Raw genomic sequence first — 15,496 nt, 5'->3', positions numbered from 1 at the left:
TTTATTTATTTGTCGTCGTTATTCCTTTTACCACACATTTTTGGAGTACCAGTCAGTCACGAGCAACGCCTTTTCACATTATCTCAATTTCTTGTATCTCAGGAACAATTGGAATTGAATGCAAGCTATCTTCTTTTTTTCCAATGACATGCACACTTACTCAATCTGATGATGCTCTAAATACTTCAAAGTCAACATGTTTCAGAATGTCTTTTTTTTCCTCTGGACGCCTTACCACAGTATATGGAAGTTGTTTAATTTGAACGCAGTGCCTGGGAAGATCATTGAAAGTGTTGTAAATGCCTCTCCCTTTTGAGTTGACACTGATTTTCCAGAACCCACATTACAATAAATAACAGCTGAGTGTTCTTTTCATACTGAGAATTCTACTTATTTTTTTAAATAGCACCAGTTTTGCCCTCTTTCACTTGGAATGGCACCACTGCCATGGCAATATTTGACAACTAGCGCATTGAACAGGAATTCAAATACTGAACAGCCCTTATATTGAAGGTCAGGTTTCTGTCCAAATCAGTGCACTAATCGTCACTTAAAAGCAAAAAAGGGCTGCGACTCATGAAGCAACAGCAGGATACATTGTGTTACCTAATTTCCCCTTCAAATATTGCACCAGAGCTGAGGCATGACAGCCTGTTTGTTTTGGCCAAACATCAACCATACAGAGCACAGGGGGCATTCACATTTCATCCTTGGTAGGGATATATAACCTCAAGGAAAATCTATTTGTTTGCCTGAACTGTGAAATGTGAAGTTAGACCAACAGAACTTTATCCAAATATCTAAACAAGCATACAATTGGAAGAACAAATGAGTCAGACAGGCTTTCAAATGTATGAAATGTTTTTTTTCATGTTGAAGTATTTATTTTTTTACTCCTGCTAAATATTCTGTGGGTAAATACAATTGGTAACAATGTCATGATCACATTGCACACGGGCATGGTGCATTGAACCCTGGTTCTGGGTCTTCTTGAAAAGAACCTACGAGTAATAGTATTGGCATCGTTTAAACAAAAAGACATGTTGATTGTATCTAAAATGGCTACGTGAATACTTTCCAGCTCGGATTTTAACTGTGTAAAAATAGTTGTCCGTATACCGGTACTTACTTTTTATATGAGTTTCTTCCACTCCTACATTCATTGCTAATGCCATGAGTAGTTAAATGGCTCAATTGTGGTCTTCTTTTCAAGCACACTCACAGTAATGAGTGGTGCTTTTGGGCACAAAGCTCTCCTAGTGTGTCATCATTCCTCAGCCCGCCGAGCAGCTGCAGCAGGACAACAACCTTTTAACAGCCTACAAATACTCAATGCAACAGCCTTGAGGGGCCGTGGGTAACCAAAGACAAAAATATATTTACTTTGTCATCTATTTAGAAACTAATTTGAAAGTTGTCCTTCATTAATATTGGGATGCACAGGACTAACATAATTCTCTTTTGTGATTTGTCAGCATGGGGAAACCTGGGAAACGTTCTGAAGAGCCAGAGCAAAATGGAAGAGGCTGAGCAAGCATACAGAAATGCACTCTATTATCGCAGCAACATGGCTGACATGCTGTACAACCTGTGAGTGGTGTGTTTTCCTTCCTCCATCCAATAAAAGGACTCCCTCTATATTAAACTTAGGACATTGAGATAAACACGATTAATAAGAGAGTGATTGTGCTTGTTGTGTATTCAATTCAATTGAAGTTGAACATAATTAGCCAGAATTTGCTTACAGTTTTACAGTAATTCATAGTGTAATCATTTTTAAACAAAGGCCGTCACGACATGTGCATATAGAAACATCGGGAATAAACCCCCACCACTCCACTCCACCTCCCCAGCTGAAAACAATATGTATTCCAACTAAATACATTGAAGGATATAGTAAAATCAATGTCTTGAATTCTATGTGGACAAAAGACTAATTATCTTCAGAAAGCATTTCTACCAATTGACTTTGTGTCAGCTCGATCAAATGGCAGCTCTCCCCGCCTACAAGTTCCATTGATCACAAGTCGTATTCCCACAGGAGGCATCCTCTCCCTCAGTTGAGTCCCGGTGGCGCTCTGTGTCTGACAGTTATAAGTGGTGTGGTGAATCCTGCGGGAATCGTTGAACATCCACACCCAATAACAACACAACACTTTCTTGTGTGGCCTGTGGTTTTCTACGATCTACAGATGAACGATTTCTTGATTGTGACTTACTTTGCTATGCTATGGTCAACCATCCCAGATATGGACGGGAAAGCTAAAATACTGCAAATAAACGCGACAACAATAATAATACAGAAATGCCATGGCTGATGCCATGGCACTGATGGTGAGGTGGTAGACTCGCCTGGATTGTGTGTGGGCAGCGTGGGATCGGTTCCCACTCAAAGACGGTGCGGATGTGGTTGTGACTGGTCATTTGTCTCTCGATGTGTGCCCTTTGACTGATTGGCGAGCAGTTCAGGGTCTCGTCAGGCTTCTGCCCAAAGTCAGCTGGGATAGGCTCCAGCAACTCCTCACGACCCGGCTCAGGATAAGTAGTGTCGATAATGATAGGATAGATAATGCAGTAAAGCAAGTTGTTTTCTTTACTGCATTATATCTTTAGATGTCAATCATTGAACTTTGACCAATGTTTATTGTAATAGTTTTCCCCGTAAAAATAGCTAAAGACATCCTGTTTTTGTCATTCTATTCTTTTGCTATACTGGCATTCATTGAAAACATCTCCACCTTTGATTTTGCAGTGGTTTGCTGCTTCAGGAGAGCAACAAGTTCTCAGAGGCCCTTCACTACTATAAACTGGCCATTGGGAGCCGGCCAACTCTGGCCTGTAAGTACAGCTTCTCTCGGGATTGACACTCTCCAACTCCTGTGGTCGTAGCTGCCCTGTGTCCAGGCAACAGTGAGCACAGGCTCTGGTTATGTGAGGCCAAAGGAATCGGAGGCAAAGGGCAGCAGGCCTACAGCTGGTGCTTTCAATTGAACAACCAAACACATGATGTCATCTAAGATTAATTTTGAAAGGAAGTTCTTTTCTGGCCTCTACTTGTTTTGGATGTATTTTCTCCATGATTCAAGTGCTTTTCCAGAAATTTGATTTCCCACAAGGTGTTCACCAGGCTGACTTTTGAGATGATTACAAATGACTCCCAGTCTTTTAGCTGAATAAATTAACTCCCTATTGTTCCAGCCGTTGCTCAATGTTAGATAAACAGTAAGCTTGTTTCTTCTGCCCGGATGTAATTAAAGATCTAATCATGATCACAGTTGGACGAGAACATTTCAATTCAGTGTGCAATTACCTCATTTGTCAATTGATAGCAGAGCTAATTACTAATTAGCCAGAGCAGCAGACACATTGAAGGCAAGAGGAGAACGGACTTGTCTTTTCCAGTGAACGGCATTTTATCAGTAAAAAGGAGGGACTGGGCGAGAAAAAAAATCAGCACTTTTTATTCATTATATATATATATATTATATATTATTATATAATATATAATATAATTATTATATATTATATATTATACATTATACATTATATATATATATATATATATATATATATATATATATATATATATATATATACGTTTGTTAAATTGGAACATTTTGAGGTCGATGTGGCAAATGGTTACCAATTGACAGCCTTGATAGGGTTTTCTTTCACTAAGATGTACTTAAATGCTGATGACTGTTTTTGACTGTGCTATTGGTTAAAAATAAATAAATGAATACATAATTAAATGCAATGTAAAACAAATACCTCCTCAGACCCTTCTCACAGGTCAGCCACAAAATATAACAAGTATGTTGCGCTTGATGTAGTTAAATATACTGTATTTATAAACTGGGCAATCTGAATATTGAAATTGAATTATAATAACCTCACGAGAGTGGCAAGTGTGCTAAAGCTTTTCCCAGGTTACTTTAGAGACCTTCGCATTCACAGTCAGTCAAAGCTAAGGACAATTTTGAGGGATCAATTATCCTACCATGCAAGTTTTTAGAATGTGTGAACTCTTCAACAGTAGCCAAAATCGAACTGTATAGTGCCACTTAGCAGTTTTTTTGACGACGATACTAGTGCAGCGTGTTCTACCGGAAACAAATTCCTTGTGTGTTCTACATACTTGGCAATAAAGATGATTCTGATTCTGATTCTGAAAAAAAAAAACCAGAGTACCAAGAGAAAGCCACACAGACACTGTGAGAACATGTAAACTCCACACATGAAGGCTGTGCACTGTGTGATAGACATGTTGAACAATCGACCACTGCGCTGCCTCATTCTAACCATTCACCTAATGATGCAAGTGAATACATTTTGTGCTATCATTTGTCTTGTTTTCATCCAGCTGCCTACTTGAATACTGGCATCATCCTAATGAATCAAGGTCGCCTGGAGGATTCCAAGCGGACTTTTCTAACCTGCGCCGACATCCCGGACGAGAACCTGAAGGACCCTCATGCCCACAAGAGCTCGGTCACCAGCTGCCTGTACAACTTGGGGAAACAGCTCCATGAGCAGGGACAGCAAGAGGTAACATTTTAATACAGCTGTGAACAGTTCACTTGACTAAACACATTGCTTGGTCCACTTGTTGTACGACCCAATACAAAAGCTGAATTCCAGGAAAATAAACCTTAGACTCTTCTTTCATCAGAAAAAAAAAGAATTTATTCCTAAATTATATGCGTCTGGGGTTATACGAGCTTGAAATGAGACTGAATATCCAAAATACAATGTAATACATACATATTTATATATTATTACATACATACTTGGCAATAAAGATGATTCTGATTCTGATTCTGATGTTTATATAGTGGTTTCACAAGAGCTGAAGCAAGAACAAAGCGCTGACATGAAAAAAGGGAAATGCTGCCCCTTGTGGAAAAGAAAAAAAACATTGCCATAGGTCATGGCCAGCGCTTTATTGGCACGGAAGCATGAAAAAAGCAAAACCCGAAAAAAATTTGGAAATGGCGCTCTACGTCGTATTTTCAATTCCCGAATAAATTTATGAATAGCAGTGAATGGGTGAAGGCGAAGGAAAAGATTTTGCCTTTATATGCAAGTGGTAAAATGAAACATGGTCAGTAACTAAAATAACACCTTGAGGTATATGCTCAGTTCATATTTTGTATAATGGCTTTTGTTGCATTGTTCATATTGAGCAGATAAAGCTTAGGCTGTTTTGAAATGCTCCATTTCTTTTAAAACCCCTCAATATTCGTGTATTTGCGGTTCCTATTCTGCACATTACCACTATACAGAACCACTCGATGCTGCTTCTTGAATTGGGAATGAAGAAGCAGTCTCTTCCATTTGTTTTTAGTAAACAGTTTCCAGATCCTTTTACCATTTAATTTGAAGGAAATGCCGATGTGAACCGCACACTGCGCTCTTCTTAATAGCCGTGACATTGTGGACAGACCTTTGCTTCCTCAGCTCTGTATCAACCAGTCTCCAAGCACTCCCCCCAATTCCATGCTTTGTATTGACGGCAGACGACCCAATCTCCAATCAAAGGCAAACATCCCACACCTTTTTTTCTGTGTGTCATTCATAGGAGGCCCTCTCCATCTTTAAACAAGCAATACAGAAGATGCCAAGGCAATTTGCCCCACAGAGCCTCTACAACATGATGGGTAAGAACTCATTTTTTTTTGTTTCAATGCTGAAACCATCACAGCTGTTGTTTTTCACAGGTGGGGAAATAACACTCTGTAGGAACTGAGGCTAAGAGGTTTTATTTGGGAGGATTTCACTCGGTTATAATTCTTCAATTACATTTAGTCTAGCATTTTTTTTTTTTTTTATCAAAGCGAAGTCTAAAGTAGATTCAAGGGAATAAAATCTGGCCTTTGCCAAAATGGATGGGGAAACATATTCCTTGGAAGTCACACAAAATATGAGTCGAGTGAACAGCTGTCAAAGCATGAAATCATTCCATATATCAGTATATGGTGACCTCCGTATACCTCTATACTAAAACAGCACAGACTTTTTGCGAAAATTATTGATGCAGGGCAGGGACCACAAGTCAACATCGGCCTGACGTTAGCAAACTCTTGCAGTGCTGTGTATCAATTGTGCTGTGTATCAATTGTAATAGATGCATAATGAACCGTTGAGCACTACAGTTTGCCCATTAATAGTGGTAGTTTTGATATTCTCTGGTCATCAGAGTCCTGTGCTGCAAAAATAATGACAAAAATGTTCCCTTACACGGCCTAGTTTAGTTGTTTAGATTGTATTACTATTCTGTTACTTTATGTTATCACCACATTAATCGGGACAAAACATTTATTGACATAGGGCTGTATTGTTTACTCTGCTTTCAAACGCTTAGCCCCCATCAGCATGCGGAAATGCTCCTCACAGGTGATACAAAGTCCCCTGACACTGAATAAACTGAACAATTCATATAAGTGTAGTAGGGACACATGCCTTTGGGCAGGCGGTGAGTGTTAATGAGCCGTGTGACCATACTACTCGCTCCCTGCACGTCCCTGCACGGGCTGAGAATGGTGACAAAGCTCCGTGTATGGAATCCGTGACTGCTACAATGTGTCCTTTTTTCGGCCAGGGGCGTTCCTTCAGTGACGTAGGGTGAGGACTCGTCACCAACTCAAAAACAAGACCTCTGGAATATTCAGCGCGAGTCTTAAAACGTAAAATATAGCTATATGCGGTGGAACCTTTGTAAAATACGCTCAGTAGAAGTCATTTGAAGCCATTTTACAAATTATGGACACAACTTGTCCAGAGACGTCGGTTGTCCTTTAAATATTTGGGAAAATGCAGTCTACCAAACTCCTTATTGAGTGGCGAAGGTTTGCAAGTGTTGGCAGATGCTAGGAAGATTTTTTTTTCATGGAGGTCGTTAAAGGTCAACCCTTTGTCACCTTAATTTACAATTCCATTAATGAAAAATGTTTGGAAAAATACATTTATGAAGTAGACCAATGATCAACACAACACAACATCATGGAAAATATTTCAAAATTTAATCTCGTAAGACTTGACACGAAACATCGACAGTAACCACCATTACTCCAAATGGCCGTTACCTGTTTGCACAGATTTTGATTATTCAAATACTGTACGTCAGGAAAATGTCGAAATAGTTTTAGCTAGAATTAATCACATGATGAAATCAAGAGTGTCCAACTCCGGTCCTCGAGGGCCGCAGTCCTACATGTTTTCCAAGTCTCCCTGTTGCAACGCACCTGAGGCTGTGTTGCAACAGGTGTTTTGCAACAGGGAGACCTGGAAAACATGTACTTGAGAGCCGGAGTTTAACACCCTTGAAATAAGCGATTGTTCTGCCATTTTATGTTACATATTAAAAGTAGTTCATTGAAATCAGTGAAAAGGTGCTGAAGAGAAGGTGAATGGTTGTGCCTCCAGCGGCAAGCCGTCTTGTTAGCTGGCAGCTGTAGGGCAGATGTTGCAGATTCAGCTGCTCCCTCACCTCCCTTTTGTCTCTCTGTCCTGCCTCCCACGTCCCTCTGTATCTTAGGCCAACTTTTCGAGGTCAGCAAGCTAGACTTGGTTGTGCCACTGCCTCATTTACTCGCTGTTGAGTTGCAATTTGACTGAGTTACTGAGGTCAAAATGTCGACGATTACCATCAAGCAGCAGCTTTGTAACAAGGACTTGAACAATTGTGTCTCCCCAGAGGTGAATTTGCACAACTGGCGCACCTGCTCATAACTATTTTCACATTCATTCCTTGTGCTGTACTGTGCTGTGCTGCGTTGTGCTTTTTGGCAGTCACCAATGAGCAGACCTTTTCATCGCATGCACTGTCCTGGGCCTTTTCCAAAGCTTTCTGGCGAGCTGGACAGTTTTCCACACCAAGGCTGTTTGAGGCTATGGATTTCGTGTCCACATCTGAGTGTACATTGATCGTTGTGCTTGCTGCATGGAATGTTGAAAACATTCAAGCAGTATAGAAAAATGAATGGGAAGATTAAGAGCTGAATGAAATGGGTTTCGTCCATGTTACAATATGTATGTTTTCAATACCTTTGATTAGAACTGGAGCCATTTAACAATTTTTAAACACTGTTGATATTTTAATACAGTACATATCCAGTCTTTAAAAAAGTTGAAATGTCACGGTGCCAAAGGAGTTGGTGTTTATCGATGAGAAGGTTTCTTCAGCCGTCATCTGTACAAAAGTGAAGGTTTCGGACGTTTCGCCTCCTATCCAAGAGGCTTCGTCAGCGAACTAAAGTCTACTTATTTCAAACCGATAAACACGTTAAGGCAAAAATTAGTGCATCCAAAAGATAGGCTACCAAATGAAAAACAAAGTAATGTAGTTTATTCCATACATTGTAAGAATGAAAATTGTAAAGAGCAGTACATTGGGGAGACTCAACAAATTCTCAAAAAAAGACTTTATCAACATCGCAGGGATAATACTAGTGGGCCTCAATCGGCAGTACATTTGCACCTAAAAGCTAGCAACCACTCATTTGACGACAATGAGGTTAAAATCTTAGCGAAAGAACATAGATGGTTTGAAAGGGGGGTAAAAGAGGCGATTCTTATAAAACAACAAAATCCTTCATTAAACCGGTCTGGTGGTGTAAGGTTCAATTTGGATCGTTCATACAATAGCCTGCTCAGGCAAAACAGGTTAGGCAACTTTCGCAATGCTGATGAGGGTCGTTATGCTGATGAGGTGATACCGGGGGGAGTGGGTGTAATAGGCCAATCGTTAGTCAGGAATGTAGGAACAATCAGTGGGGCCACAGGGGGGGGTCCCGCGCCCCCCCCCCCCCCCCCCCCCCCAACCTGAGAGTAGGGACCTATCATAGCTGTGTCCGGCGCCACCAGGGCTGGACATTAGGGATATATAAATGGGGCCGATACGACCAGTCAGACTTTAGTTCGCTGACGAAGCCTCTTGGATAGGAGGCGAAACGTCCGAAACCTTCACTTTTGTACAGATGACGGCTGAAGAAACCTTCTCATCGATGGACCACTCCTGTACGACTGAGAGCTTACACAGACGAGTTGGTGTTTATTATTCAAGCCAGTCATTGAATAGTTAACAATTGACATCCTAACCACTAACGGCTGTCTCGAAGCTCGGTGATTTGATTTCGAATTGTTGCACAAATACGCCTAATAAATTCCACAGAATTGTGTCTTGTTGAATCTATTATTCCTCAGCTCCTAACTGTCATGATCTGGTTGGCGCCCCGCCTGCACCTGCACAGGTGCTGGTCGTCCCGATCAGTGGCAGACTGCCACGTTCGGATTGGAGACCAATGGGTAGCGCCTGCTTTTTGGGATCCACGGCCGCCATCACCACCTTGCGAACCGTGACACTAACACACATTGCTGTGTAAATACTACAGATGAAGTCTGCATATCTCTTACACACACATGACGAAAGAAGTTTAAGTAGACAGACAAAAATGAAAACAACTCACAAAAATGAATGAAGAGAGAATAATTTTCCAAACAATTTACCACCCCAAATGTGACAGCAAATTCAAGAAGTGAACGCTGTGTGTGTCACCTGTTGCTTATCAGACTTTCTTATCGGTGCAAAGATTAGCTGTAATCCCCATGTTGAATTAAAATGTCTCCCCCACTCCAGTTGACGGGGTAAAAGCTGAGCAGCTGCACATGCAAACCATGTCAAAAGCTCAAGTGAAGTGTTGACACCTGGGATACGCAAAGCCCCCTTCCCTGAAAGCTATCTGAACTGCGTTGTGGAGAATTACCATGCGATGTTGTCAAATTCTTGCAATAATACAGGCCTCACCTGTTGGCTTTGATCGAGATGTCATTGTTTTTCCAGGTGTGAGCAGGCTGAGGGTCAGCTTCGGTGCTGTTAAATGATGTCTAACACACGAAGCAAGGGGAGATAGTGTTTTGTGTACACTCCTGAAATCATACACTGCTCAGTGTGTGCAAAAATATAAAACATTTGATTGTTGAGCCCGGTACACACGCCAGAATTTTCCATAAAGGTTTCAATCTAGCCGACTCAATTGTGCCAGATCTCAGTCTCTCGGGATCAGAGGTTGGTTTTTTGTTCTGGAAATATATAGCAGCGCAAGCGGCAGATGTGTACTTTCTTAACCTTTGGCAGCTTGAACCTTGACCTGATCCCTCATTTTGCCCTCACAGGAGAAGCCTATTTGAGACTAAACAAACTGACTGAAGCTGAACACTGGTACAGAGAGTCCCTGCGAGCCAAGCCGGACCACATTCCTGCACATCTCACCTATGGAAAACTGCTGGCTATGACAGTAAGCCTTCTGCCTCCACTCTTTTGTTTGGACATTAAACTCGCGATTATGTTACTTTTGAAAGAAATCATGACAAATTGTGCCTCTCATGAGTGAAGTCATAAGCAAAAATAACTGAATACAATACACACCGGGGACTTCTGCTGACACTTTTGCTCCAGTTTAGAAGATAAATATTACCCTGGCGTTCTTGATACACCTTACTAGATACATATTTCCCTTGACTAAAATTCATTTAAATACCTTTCAACTCTACATCTGCAACACTTCTGTCAGCTTTTCAATGATATATATCGCCAAAACCAGGTGGCTGGTATGGTCTACCGAAACATCTGTGCGGAGTCTGGACTGGAAACCCCAAGGTCAAAATGGGAAACACCTCCAAAGCTGCTTGAGAATGACCAAGCAAAGATCCTGTGGGGCTTCCAGATACAGACTGACAAGATGGTAATGGCGAACCAACCTGATATTGTGGTCATAGATAAAGGGCAGAGAAAAGCCGTTGTCATGGATGTAGCGGTCCCAAGTGGTGGGAACTTCAGAAAGAAGGAACACGAGAAACTCGAGACATACCGAGGGCTCAGAGAAAAGCTGAAGATAAGGTGACGGTGATGCCTGTGGTAGTCGAAGCACTCGGTGCAGTATCCCCCAAACTAGACGAGTGGTTGCAACAGATCACAGGAACAACATCGGATATCTCGGTCCAGAAAAGTGCAGTGCTGGGAACAGCACAGATACGACGCAGAACCCTCAAGCTTCATTGCGTCTGGTAGAGGACCCGAGCTAAAATGGGGGACAGACACCACCAATGTTCCCTCTAACTTTTCATGTGTCTGAGCAGACACACAAGCTCCCTGAGCACACTGAGGACCACTGTGAGCAACATCAGATGTGTATGCTGTGGCCACACACCAAAATGGTACCAAAAAAAGCTATATATATATATATATATATATATATATATATATATATATATATATATATATATATATATATATATATATATATACAGTAAAGTCTCGTTATATCGATATTCAAGGGAGCCCGAAAAAATATCGATATAACCGGGACTATCGATATATCTGATCCTGCGCCGAACTGCATTAAACAAAAGCCGCCAAAAGAGGGCAGCCAAGCTCCATATAAGAAACGGAGCTGGCCATTAGCTCCCTTTTTTTTTTTGGGGTTAGAGATGTTCCCCCAATGTTGCCTCAAAATGGCACATATAATTCTTTAATGATTGTAAACATGTATGCTTTAATCTTCAGAACTACAGTGTATTTGAAACATATTCATAACTGGATGTGTAACAAGAAAGCGTATTATCCGAATCTGAAGCCATTGTTTGGATTCACAAGCAATGCAAGACATCTTGGCGTGAAGTCATTTTTATTTGCATTTGAATAAAAAGTGACATCGGCTGTCCTTTAATACACAGTATGGAATGTTAATAATTTTCAAAATCATCGCGCTTCAGCAGACAAAACAAGAAACGTTGCAAAAAACGATTGCATTCATATACAGTACAGTGGGCATGTACATAACACAACAGGGAAACTGCAACGCTTACATCTTACTGTATTATGTATACAATTTAAAAAAGTCATCAATCTTCTTCTGCTTCTCATTTTTACCTTTTAACACAAACACTTCAATCTCGTCTGCTACACACGAGCTAGCGTCTGAAAATGAAAATGGCTCTGCTACACGGGTGCTGGGCACGTAACCAAGTCACCTGACCAAGTCGACCAATGGCGCGACTGATGGCGTGACACGTAACCAAGACACGTGACCAAGTTGACCAATGGCGCGACCGATGGCGTGTCACGTGACAAATTCACACGGCCAAGTCGACCAATAGCGCGACCGATGGCGGCTCATGTGACCAAGTCGACCAATGGCGCGACCGATGGCGGCTCACGTAACAAGACACGTGACCAAGTTGACCAATGGCGCGACGGATATATCGATATAAACAACAAAAATGGCCGGCGGGGGATGAAAAGGAGCACCGTAATAACCGGATTATCGTAATAACCGGGTATCGTACTAAACGGTACTAATTATACATAAAAAGACTAGAAATGTGCAAGGGAATTGAAAATAGTATCGTTATAAGCGGTACTATCGATATAACCGATATCGATATAACGAGACTTTACTGTATATATATATACAGTAAAGTCTCGTTATATCGATATTCAAGGGAGTCTGAAAAAATATCGATATAACCGGGACTATCGATATATCCAACCCTGTTTGCATGTAATTTTCTCAGTGCGTGCATAGAAATAGTATCGATATAACCGGGACTATCGATATATCCGATATCGATATAACGAGACTTTACTGTATATATATATATATATATATATATATATATATATATGTGTGTATGTATCTATGTGTGTGTGTGTGTGTGCGTGTGTGTGTGTGTGTGTTAACCGTCAGCATAATTCGGTCCAATCCAATTGGCAAAATGACCCCCCAACTTATTTATTTATTTATTTATTTATTCATTCATTCATTCATTCATTCATTCGTTCGTTCATTCGTTCATTTATTCAATTATTCATTTTTACGGCCTCATCTTCTTCCATCTTCTTTTAGATCACTTTTTTTCTTCAAAACATTTGTACAGGAATTAGAAAAATCGAAGAGTTATGAAAATTTATATTTCTAATTGAATGCCATATTTTCATACAAATAACGCAAAACCTAAGTATATTTTTAGCATTGGCATTTTATGTGGTAGACTTCCACAATGAGCTTAATTAGTGTGAATTGGACAGCAAAATGAACCTATGACCTAAACCAGTTGTGCAATACTGTTCAAGTGTTTGGTATAACTGGTGATGAGCCGATGCACGGCCATGTGGCGGAGCCAACAAAATTGTTACATGGGGCGTTCTCCGCCATCAACTTTATATTGGATAATAGTAAAGAGATTCCCATTTCAGTCAGATCAGAGCATTATCATCAAATGGTAAGTATAGTTTTGCGGTTTTGATTGTTGCTGTGCCGATGACCATTTTGTGTTTGGGAGCCTTTTACCGAGCGAGTTCCTTCTTCTGTAGCCACAAGGGGACATAAGTCTTTTAGTGCCAGTCCCAAGCCCGGATAAATACAGAGGGTTGTGTCAGGAAGGGCATCCGACGTAAAAGCTTGGCCAAAACAAACATGCCAATCAAACCTCTGAAGATGGAGGACATGATTCGCTGTGGCGACCTCTTGAAGGGAAATGCCGAAAGGAGAAGAAGAAGATTTTCTTACGAATAAGCACATACTGCTATTAGTAAATGCTACCTCTTTCAAGGGGTCTATTACAATAAATATTTATTAAGATGTGCATCGGGTTATAAATTGCGTTATATTCGTGAAGTATTGGATGTTAAATAATTTATTGTATACATGGCATGGTTTTTGGCAAATTCAGATCAACTATTTCATCCACCTACTATGCCAATGCTATAAATATAGCATTTCAAATACTAATCTTACTATGATAATGATATCACTTTTATTTCTAGTCTCACAATGGAGAAATTCCTATTTCAGAGCAAAAGAGTTATATAAGGAAGCAAAAAGGAAAAGAATAAGTAGAAAAATAAAACTTTATGAGCTGCTGTAAAGGGGCCATCTCGCGGTGCCATCTTGTCAAAACAACACCAAGACAGTCCTCCGACTGCAATACTATACTATTTGTGGTATGGACATTTCATACGCTGTCAGAAAACACAGTAACTGGATACAGTTAGTTCTTGGTCAGCTTGTGTCTAAATCATTCAATAACTCAATCATTCGAGGTGATGTTATGCTTCCAATTTTGTTTAATGTGCATTGAAAGGGGAGTTTGGTGCATAAAGAATTAGAATTTCCTGACCAAAAAACCATCAAACACATTTTTGATGATCTACAACAAAGATCGGGAGCCATCAGGGCCTATCTACCACCCAACAGCAGTTACTTCTGGCATTGCAGGTTTCCCCCACACGCTCAAACATCTTGTAAGTCGAGCAGAATATTGGGAGCTGCTGCAATAATAAACACAATTTCTTCCATCCTTTCACTATCTGCACTGCACACACTATAAAAGTAACTGTAAATAAACATTTAACCAGACAATTGAAACAAAACAACAAATTGCATTTTATAGGACAACCAACATCACTTTTTTGTTTCCTGGCTGACATCAGAAAATGTTTTATAGCATCTAAAATACCCAAAACACACAGTATGATATTTTTAGTCAAATGCAAAACACCAATAAGATGACTTAAAGTGTCCAAAATCTGCAAAAAAATGAACCAGGAAGTGGCCAGTTTCCCAAGACTGCCTTGCTGGAGAATCAAAACAATAGCTTCAGATTCGGAGAACATGCTTTCTTGTTACTCATCCAGTTATGAATATGATTCAAAATAGTTCTGAAGAGGAAAGCATACATGTTTGCAATGTCGCCCTCTTCTGCCTCTTTTTGGTTTAACACGAAGTTTTCAGACCAAACAAGTACAGCAAAATGCATTGACGTGATGGAAGGACTGCTACAATGTGTCCTTTTTTCGGTCAGGGGCATTCCTTCAGTGACGTAGGGTGAGGACTCATCACCAACTCAAAAACAAGACTTCCAGAATATTCAATGCGAGTCTTAAAACGGAAAATATAGCTATATGCGGTGGAATCTTTGTAAAATACGCTCAGTAGAAGTCATTTGAAGCCATTTTACAAATTATGGACACAACTTGTCCGGAGACGTCTGTCCTTTAAGATTCCAATCAGTTTCCAATGTTCACAATGACAGGGGTTTGTCAAAATAGAGGAGTGGCGTTAGAACAGAAAGGGGGCAATCTGAACAAAGCTAGCTAAGTTTGGCAAGAGGTTTCTCAAGGCCCATCTCCACAGTGCAGTCCTCCAATGAAAGGGCATAATTTTGTACAAAGGTCCAATGCAATCTGTGCATCTGGATTGCTTCTAAGGAAACTAAACACCTCCTCACTCTGTCACTTTTTATTTCCCTAATACAAACAATGTCATCCGTTTCAATGTCTTCCTTTGAGAACTTTTTATGAACAAATTCTTTGCAGGCATGATCTCAATGCTCATAGGAACATAAATTAAGAATGAAACAATCTGAAATCACTCCTGGTTTTTTATTGTGGGTACTACTAGTGTGTCAAGTCCATAGCACATGTGTGTGTCCATTA

At 40.4% G+C, this 15,496-nt stretch overlaps 1 protein-coding gene across 3 annotated transcripts in view; it reads left to right on the top strand.

The window, feature by feature from the left end:
• The window catches only part of tmtc2b (transmembrane O-mannosyltransferase targeting cadherins 2b), a 94,454-nt gene that overhangs the window by 59,085 nt on the left and 19,873 nt on the right, over positions 1–15,496 (top strand). For all 3 annotated transcript variants that reach the window (XM_088997108.1, XM_088997111.1, XM_088997110.1), the window contains exons 4-8: positions 1,476–1,590; positions 2,753–2,838; positions 4,364–4,548; positions 5,582–5,660; positions 10,174–10,295. In XM_088997108.1, coding sequence (XP_088853234.1) covers positions 1,476–1,590; positions 2,753–2,838; positions 4,364–4,548; positions 5,582–5,660; positions 10,174–10,295 — 587 coding nt within the window. The remainder of the gene's footprint in view (positions 1–1,475; positions 1,591–2,752; positions 2,839–4,363; positions 4,549–5,581; positions 5,661–10,173; positions 10,296–15,496) is intronic.

The sequence above is a fragment of the Hippocampus bargibanti genome, linkage group LG05, assembly GCF_051943395.1.
Source record: "Hippocampus bargibanti isolate YZ-2025 linkage group LG05, ASM5194339v1, whole genome shotgun sequence".
Classification (NCBI taxonomy): Eukaryota; Metazoa; Chordata; class Actinopteri; order Syngnathiformes; family Syngnathidae; genus Hippocampus; species Hippocampus bargibanti.
Note: the sequence above shows the minus strand (reverse complement) of the source record. Positions and strands in the feature narration are given on the sequence as shown.